General features: G+C 49.3%; 2 protein-coding genes across 2 annotated transcripts in view; both read left to right on the plus strand.

Moving 5' to 3' along the window:
- qsox1 (quiescin Q6 sulfhydryl oxidase 1) overlaps window positions 1–8,699 on the plus strand; it is a 146,835-nt gene that overhangs the window by 72,901 nt on the left and 65,235 nt on the right. The gene's annotated exons all lie outside the window — the stretch shown is intronic.
- Window positions 1–8,699, plus strand: part of xpr1a (xenotropic and polytropic retrovirus receptor 1a) — a 52,056-nt gene that overhangs the window by 3,298 nt on the left and 40,059 nt on the right. Inside the window, exon 2 of the mRNA XM_062450177.1 lies at window positions 3,266–3,317. Within this exon, the coding sequence (XP_062306161.1) occupies window positions 3,266–3,317 (52 nt within the window). The remainder of the gene's footprint in view (window positions 1–3,265; window positions 3,318–8,699) is intronic.

Genomic DNA, 8,699 nt, shown 5'->3' on the forward strand with positions numbered 1-8,699 from the left:
GAAGCTGAAGCACACTCTCTCTCGCCCTCGCTCTCTTTCTCACTCTCTCTCTCTGATCGCCTTGCCAGTGTGCCTCTATAAGGCTAATTAACCTACCGCCCACACACCTCCATTCATTTCCCTAGCATTCCCTATTCTGGGAAAGCGCTATTGTCTGGATGTGGAAGGGTGTAGGGTTCCCTGCTCTGATTGGCTTTGTGCTGTCGGGGCGGCCACACCATGCCAGCTGATTTGCAGAACTGCACCATAATCTCTTACGTGCCTCATCGGAGGGAGTTTGTGTGTACAGTATGTACACATTCTTGTGCATTTGTATGCGTGAGGGAGGAGAGAGAGAGAGAGAGGGAGAGAGACAGGGTGATTGAGTGATAGATTAATGAGGAGTACTGCTCATCTGTCTGAGACTGCAGTACTCTGTATGTAACAGCCAGGCAGTATGCAGATCTATACATCATCAAGACAGGAGGGCTTGTTGTCTTGCAATAGATTCCGTGACATCCATAACAGTGACAATCACGAGAAGGAATTAATATCGCTGGATCCATCATTTGCTGACTTGTGCAGTGTCTAGAATGAAATGGGGAATGAGTGGAATATACAATGGGTAACATGCTAGATGTAACACGAATGCTTTTCATCCTGTTTTGTGTGTCTTTAATTTTCCGTGTTGTGTTTTTAGTGTCGTATCATAAGCAGAGTCTTAATTGGGGCCCTTGTTGTGTAAATGAGTGTGTGTATGACCAGACAGAGAGTGATGAGGGTGAGTGGGCTGGAATGTTTGGGCTTCTGTGTAAGTGCATGCATGATTGAGCGTGTGTGTGGGCGAGAGACCAAGGCCCTTCAGTGCTTTTACCTCTTCTCTCTCTTCTCTGTGATCACCTGTGTGGGTTTGGAGGAGCAGCAGAGAGCTTATGCTCGGTCTCGTTTCTAGTGTAAAACAGGTGAATCATATCAACAGCAGGTCAGCCTGCTCCTGGATGAACAGCACAGGCTTGCTTTCTCCCTGAGGGAATTCCTGTCACTGTATGTTTGGGTTTAGGTCTTCTTTGGTCGTATGTTTGACGATACAGCACTGCTGGAAATGTTGAATAGCACAAATTTAAAGTATGTATAATAAAGTTAGACGTCTTGTTTTGAAAGCTCAGAACATCTTACTCGAACTTAGTCGTGTTGATGATGAATTGACGTGCAATGATGGCGCTCTCGGAGGTTGGCGTTGCACAGGTATTACTGCACACGAAAGGCTTGAAAGACTTGAACGTGTAACATTTTGTAAAGATGACTTCATGTTCTGTCTTCTGTTCTGTCACTGTGCCAAACGATTGAAGTGTACAGGATGGTCTCGCTATAGAAAACAGAGAAGACATGTTGAGCTGCAAGCACAGAGCCCTCCCTCCATCTCTCCCCCCCCCCCCCCCCCCCCTCCATCTCTCCCCCCTCCCCCGGCTCCTCCCTCCACCCCTCCCAACCCCCCACAGAGGGGACATCTGGTCCCAGACCAGTCCTGCTCTCCTCTCCTCCCTCCCATCCTTCCTTCTCTGAGACGCTCTGAGGCATTTACATAAGGTAAACAGGGATCTATTAGGGTTCCCAGAAGGATGTGAGTTTCTGGCCAGTCAGCACCTGCAACATCGTAAGGAAAAGTGCCCACCCCTTCCCACTGATGCAAGGCAAGATTAATCAATGCCAGAGGAGTTTAACCCTCGTGCTGCCTTCGGGTCACATGACCCAAAGGTTCATAACGAACCATCGTTGTGTTTACCCAATTTTACCCAATACAAAAACAAATAAAAATAATTTTCTTTTAACATTCGCAATGTGGGGGGTCTGAGACAGCCCAACGGTTAAAAGAAAATGCTTCACTTTGTTTTTGTATGCGGTAAAGTTGTCGCAATACGACGGTGGGTCACAATGACTGATGGGTCAGAACGACCCGAAGATAACACAAGGGTTAAGCTAGAAAACCCTAGCAAACGATTGATGAGGGACCTCCTCGAGTCATGTTACAGTGCAGTTGCAGTGTTAACGGTTAGCTTTTACAGTCGGTTGCGGTTGTAGTCTACAGGTTGACGCCTGTGTGAGTTGCCCTACTGCAGACTCATGGATATTCCCAGGAGACCCCGCCCTGCCCCTCCCCTTTCCACATCACTGACGTCTCCATGGCAATGCATACGGCCATCTTGATGAATGCCTGAACCCCTGTGTCTGTCAGGCTTTCTCTCTTTGTCCCTCCAGTTATTAGACCGGTTCTTTTGTATGTCTCCTTATGCTCCAATTAGTCTGGTCAGGACCCTGCTGTGTAGCCCTCCCAACCCGCTTCCATCCAGCTTTTAGACGGACCCGTTGTAGAGATCCAGCCTCCTAGCCTGGTCTTGGCCTTGGCTGTGCAGACTCATTGTTTACCCTGGTGGTCTCCAGTGGTAGGCCTGAGCCCTATCAAATGAAGTGCCTGACAGGGAACGGCGTTCCTTATGAGAGTGGGTTAGGTGTAGCTCCCTCGGCGGCCATCTTTATTACTGGCGCAGGTAGAGTAATAAAGATGGCAGGTAGAGTAATAAAGGGTTCCGCAGGCCGAGAGCTCTTCATCCAGCGCTGTAGAACCAGCCTTCATGTTAGCTACCGGTACTTACAAACCACAGTAGCTAAATTAATGAAAAATAACAGATAACAGCAGAAAGAATGACGCACAACAATGGAAACTATGACACCATATATTGATATAGATACAAAAAGAAGAAATATAGTTGCAGATTAGTTTAATGTATGTTTGCTTAGCAGGGTTGATTTTCTGGTAGATTTTGTACTCGAGGCCCCCAGTCCTTCTCGACTAATTATGAAGAGAAGAGAGAAGCCTATCACTTTTTAATATCTGTTCATCTGTTTCCATTATCTTCAAGGTCACTCTGATTGGAGAAACAGTTATCTGTAGTTTCTGTCTGTGTTTTAATTGGACAGACATGCAAGGGCTGATGGGAAATGGAGTCTGTTGTGTTTGACAGTTCGGACGCTATCAGTACCACGACACGTCTCACAGGTCACGACACCAATTACCACCCCGGCGGAGTTTTACTTGGTCAATGTTAATACGCAGGCAGATCTCATACTGTTTTCATGTAGTTCAGCTTGAAGGGTTGTCGGAGACTTTCAGTTTAAATTCACTGGGAGGGCCGTGTGTGTGTTTCTCTGTCTGTGTGTGTTTCTCTCTGTGTGTGTGTGTGTGTGTGTGAGTGTTAAACACTGACCTGTGTCTCTCTCTCTCGTCTAGGCGTTCAAGGATATGCTGTATGCAGCTCAAGATCAAGCTCCCTCCATAGAAGGTATGAAGTTCCTCTTTTGCTTGTCTGGAGACACACACACACACACACACGCACAGTACTGTGCAAAAGTCTTAGACACCAAAGATTTTTTACATAAATATTGTCTTATATCTATATATTTTTTTTGTCTTGTGTATTTGTGCGGCAGTGCAATGTTGAGAACATTTTTGTTGAGTGTTTTCATGTCATTATTTCGCAAAGAATTTTTGCACAACTTTTGTTGTTGTTGTTGTTTGGTTGTGTGCTTAAGACTCTGGCACAGTATTGTACACACGCCGCCCCTAGCCCCGCCCCTAGCCCCGCCCCTCTCCGTCCCCGCCCGTTTTACTGCGCCCGTTTGGGCACCACCATGGTAAAAGTATTCCTCTAAATATAGAGGAAACTACAGCCAGGCAGGTGCTCCCAGACACACAGCGTCACCGCAGGGACGGCTACCCCAGCCGGGTGGGACGGCTACCCCAGCCGGGTGGGACGGCTACCCCAGCCGGGTGGGACGGCTACCCCAGCCGGGTGGGACGGCTACCCCAGCCGGGTGGGACGGCTACCCCAGGCGGGTGGGACGGCTACCCCAGCCGGGTGGGACGGCTACCCCAGCCGGGTGGGTTGGAGATCAAGACGCTGGCTAGAATTACTGCTCAGCTTCAGAATGCTGACGGGGCGCGTCGGGAGGGAGCGTTGCTAACGGCTACGTTTTCCACGCGTTTTAGCAGAAGTAAACAAAGTTCAATGGTTGCAGTTGTCAAGAGAAACCCGGTGACCCTGTTGGAGAGACGGTCTGTGATTGGGTGAGACCTCATGATGAGTGTAAAGGGACGGTCTGTGATTGGTTGAGACCTCATGATGAGTGTAAAAGGATGGTGTGTGATTGGGTGATGCCCTTTATGACCCTACTGGACGGATGGTAGTTTAAGTCTGAATCCTGATGCTCACTTCCTATTGATCAATGCTCCAATTTGCCAGAAAGTTAGTATGGTCTTTATGCATGTGTGTGTGTGTGTGTGTGTCTGAGAGAAGGAAAGAAGATGTTCAGGTGCAGAAGAACATCCAGTATGACTCATAGGTTCTTTCCTGTCCGTGGTGTTAGGAGTGTGTGTGTGTGTGTGTGTTGGCTGTAACGTATGAGCTGTCTCTCCTTTAAACCCTCTCCTGAGGCTGTTAGATGTGCTACTCTCCATGGTGATAGATGACACCCTGTCACACGCAAACACACGGGCCGTCGTCATAGGGATCAGGGATAGGTCACGCATGTCTACAGTACCTGTCAGCCCCAGTGAGGACCCAGAGGGAAGTGGGGATCAATTCATCCCCTCCTGACTGTCTACACACACGTTACGACACCTGGGATCGGTCGCAGAGAAGGAGAGATGGGGGGGATGGAACGAGCTTCACAGAAAAGGGGAGGAAAGAGAGAAGAAAGAAAGAAAAAGGTCTGGAGCCGTGTGTTCTCCAGTCAGTTGGTGTTGTGGTGAAGATGATGGAACACTAGCTGACTGCGGTGTTTCCTCACACACGTGTCCAGCCTGATTGAGTTCCACCAGTTCATGATTTCATTAATTTCTCTCTCTCTCTCTCTCTCTCTCTCTCTCTCTCTCTCCTCTCTCTCTCTCTCTCTCTCTCTCTCTCTCTCTCTCTCTCTCTCTCTCTCTCTCTCTCTCTCTCTCTCTCTCTCTCTCTCTCTCTCTCTCTCTCTCTCTCTCTCTCTCTCTCTCTCTCTCTCTCTCTCTCTCTCTCTCTCTCTCTCTCTCTCTCTCTCTCTCTCTCTCTCTCTCTCTCCTCTCTCTCTCTCTCTCTCTCTCTCCTGTGTGAGGTCAAAAAGAGGGAAGTGGGGAGAGAGAGCGGGCGAGAGAGAGAAATTGGAGAAAAAAGGGAAGCTGGAGAGAGAGGGAGAGAGAGAGAGGGAGAGGTGGTTTTTGGTATTCAGAGAGCGTTCAGGTACCTTAGGGAGACAATTTAAAGGGTTATTACAGCCTGTCAGTCCATTTCCCATCTGTTCATCCACTCCCATACCCGCTCTCCCTCTCTCGTCTTTCCTCCCTCTCTCTTTCTCACACTCTCATGCCCACCCTCTGTGTCTCTCGCTCCCTCTCTCCTCTGCCTTCTCTCCCTGCTACCTGATAGAGTTGTACTGTGGACTCAGCACGTAGCAGGCAGCCCTTCAAAGCCCCTGTCAGTGTCTGTGTCAGCCAGTGGGCTGTCGGCTGCGGCACAGTAAAGCCTACTGTAGCTAGGCTGCTGAAAGGAGGGATGGGAGAGGGGGATGAGGGAGGGAGGAGAAGGGGGGAGATGGAGAGAGAGAGGAACAGCTGGTCTATAGCCAGTCTTCTCCTAGTAGATGTAGTTAAAGCTCAGTGTAACTCAATTAGCCCTGTGATTATGAGATATCAGTGAACAACAGCTATGGATAATAAACACAGCTATGGGAGGAATCTGTGTGTGTGTTTGCTTACGGGAACTATTTAGATAGGAGGTATGGTGCTGATGGTGCAGACGGTGTGTGTGTGTGTGTGTGTGTGTGTGTGTGTGTGTGTTAGGGGCAGGACGGGGCTCCCTCTCCCTGCAGCCAGGGGAGGGGGAGGGGTGATTGTCCTAACGATGCAAACACACACACACACACACACAGGTCCTAGCTGTGACAAATAGGCTGTAAAGGAGCGCTCTGTGTGGCTCTATAAACAGCTCAGATGGAAACCAGGCTGTACCGGACTGTATCTCCAGTATCTGACTGTTGTATTTATGTATGTGTGTGTGTGTGTGCTCTGCTCCCTTATGCTCCTATCCTTTCTGTTCCTTTCATGTTTTTATGCCAGCACAATCAATACCTGTAGGAGCCACAGTTGCCCCACATCCCCTAATACCACCTAGGTCCAGTCCCAGCCCCTCCACTCTCCCCTAGGTCCCTAGGCCCAGTCCCAGAACAGCCCCAGGGCTAACCCACATCAGACCGCCAGCCAGCAGGTAACTCAATCATCTCATTCAACACAGAGCCCAGTGCTCACCAATCACATTAGGCTGGAGACAGACAGTCAAAGAGGCAGGGACGTCTGAGGAGGAAGATATACTTCTCTCTCCGTAAAGCTGATAATATAAAGAGGGGTAGCCTGTGTGTGTGTTTGGCGGAGGCCCCAGACAGGCCCCCCTGTCGGTGTGGGTGGAGGGGCTCCAGTGTCTAGCTGTGCTATCATCAGAGGAGAGACACAGACAGGATTGATGCCGGCTGAGAGAGCAGGATCCTGCTATTAGACTCCTATCAAACTGATCCACCTCCAGAGAGGAGGAAACAAGGAGGGGAGAGAGAGAGGAGAGGAGGAACGAGGAGAGAGAGAGAAAGGAGGAGGAACGAGGAGAGGAAGGAGAGGAGGGAAGAGGAGAGAAAGTGAAATTCAACCCATAGAACATAACAGAATGAAAAGCCCACTGTAAAAAGAAACAAACAAATCAGACCCCCTCTGTCCCCTTCCAGGCAGTCTCCATGTTTTATTCACATGCTTAGACAGGGCCTTCAGCCTTTTATCACTCTGATTAAAAACTGAATAAATAGAGTAATAAAATCGACCATCCGAGCAACCTTTCCCATCCAGCTGTGTGTGTGTGTGTGTGTGTAGGGCCGTGTGTGTGTGTAGGGCCGTGTGTGTAGGGCTGTGTGTTGGGCGTGTGTGTGTGTGTGTGTAGGGCTGTGTGTGTGTCTGTGTGTGTAGGGCTGTGTGTGTGTCTGTGTGTAGGGCTGTGTGTGTGTCTGTGTGTGTAGGGCTGTGTGTGTAGGGCTGTGTGTGTAGGGCTGTCTGTGTGTAGGGCTGTGTGTGTCTGTGTGTAGGGCTGTGTGTGTAGGGCTGTTTGTGTGTGTGTCTGTGTGTAGGGCTGTGTGTGTAGGGCTGTGTGTAGCGCTGTGTGTGTAGGGCTGTGTGTGTAGCGCTGTGTGTGTAGCGCTGTGTGTGTAGGGCTGTGTGTGTAGGGCTGTTTGTGTGTGTGTGTGTCTGTGTGTAGGGCTGTGTGTGTAGGGCTGTATGTGTGTAGGGCTGTGTGTGTGTGTGTGTGTAGGGCTGTGTGTGTAGAGCTGTGTGGCAGTGTGACAGTGAATGAATACTGATTTTGTTTGCCCGGCCTAGCTAACCTAAGTGTGTGTGTGTGGCCGGCCTAGGTAATCTCCCTAATGAAGGCAGGAACATGAATTGAATCACACCCACTGATTTTCTCGCCACAAACCTTGTCGTCCATTTTGTAGTTTGTATGTGTGCGTGTGGTTATTACTGGATGTGTGTGTGTAGTGTGAGTGTGTATGTGTTTGTGAACGTGTGTGTGTGTGTGTGTCCGTAACAGCAGCAGTTATTATGCGCAGAGGATTGCCTCCTCGAACATATTTGCATTCTCTATCCTACAAATCTTTTGTAGGACTTAACTGTACCTGCCTTGATCTTCCACCTGGCTTGTTTGTGATCCTGGTATTTGTCTTGTCGCCTGACAAGTGAATAAATAAGTTGGAGGCGAGATACGCTGTCTCAGTAGCACAGAACAGGAGAAAGACAGACAAGCAGTCTAGAAGCAGGCAAAGAAACTGGTTGACAACTAGCTAGGAAGAAAGGAAAGACTGTACTGTCAGGTAGACAGGCCAGAGTGCCAGCCACAACAGCCAGCAAGATGAACACTCAGACACTAGTCAGCAGGTTCAGTGGCTTTGCAGCCCTGGTCCCCCACCATCCTGCATTATTTATGGCCTGCTTCACAAACTTCCGGTACTTGCTTGCATCAAATGCTAACGGCTGCGTGTTTGTGGAGTAGTTTTTTTCCTTGCGTCAACTACCACCCGTACGGTGCCTTAGAGCCCTAATGCTAAAACTAGCTCAGAACCGTCCGTAACCCGCATGCCGCTACGCTGAGCGTAGTTAGCATTAACGAGGAGAAGTCTGCAGGCATCGACTCACTGTGTGCACGGGAGATTGTTAGCGAGGGAGGACGACGCTAGCATCGGGGCTACAGTCAATTAGAGCTCAATCCAAATCGCCAGCTCATCCACTGCTGGCAGAGAAATTGAAATTCAATTCATAAGATAATATCTCCCCGTTTGAGTACGCGCTTACTCAGTCCCAGTTCTCCAATTTAATTTTGGTCCACTTCCGTGTATGACTTTGAACCGAATTGGAATTGACCTGGATCCTACAACGTCCCAGGTTGTAGCCTACTGACAGCGGTACCGTAAGAAGCTGGTGAACCTATGAACTGCGGGTTTTAATGAGGCTGGAGGGAAGGGTTAAAACAGACCAGAGAGGAGAGTGAGAGAGAGAGAACAAAGAAGAGGAGAAGGAGAGGGAGGCGAAGGTCAGGGTCCTAATCGAAGACGGGGTAATGAACAGTGAAAAAGGAGAGCAGTAATTGGATGAATGGACCCTC

Source organism: Osmerus eperlanus, chromosome 24 (assembly GCF_963692335.1).
Source record: "Osmerus eperlanus chromosome 24, fOsmEpe2.1, whole genome shotgun sequence".
Lineage (NCBI taxonomy): Eukaryota > Metazoa > Chordata > Actinopteri > Osmeriformes > Osmeridae > Osmerus > Osmerus eperlanus.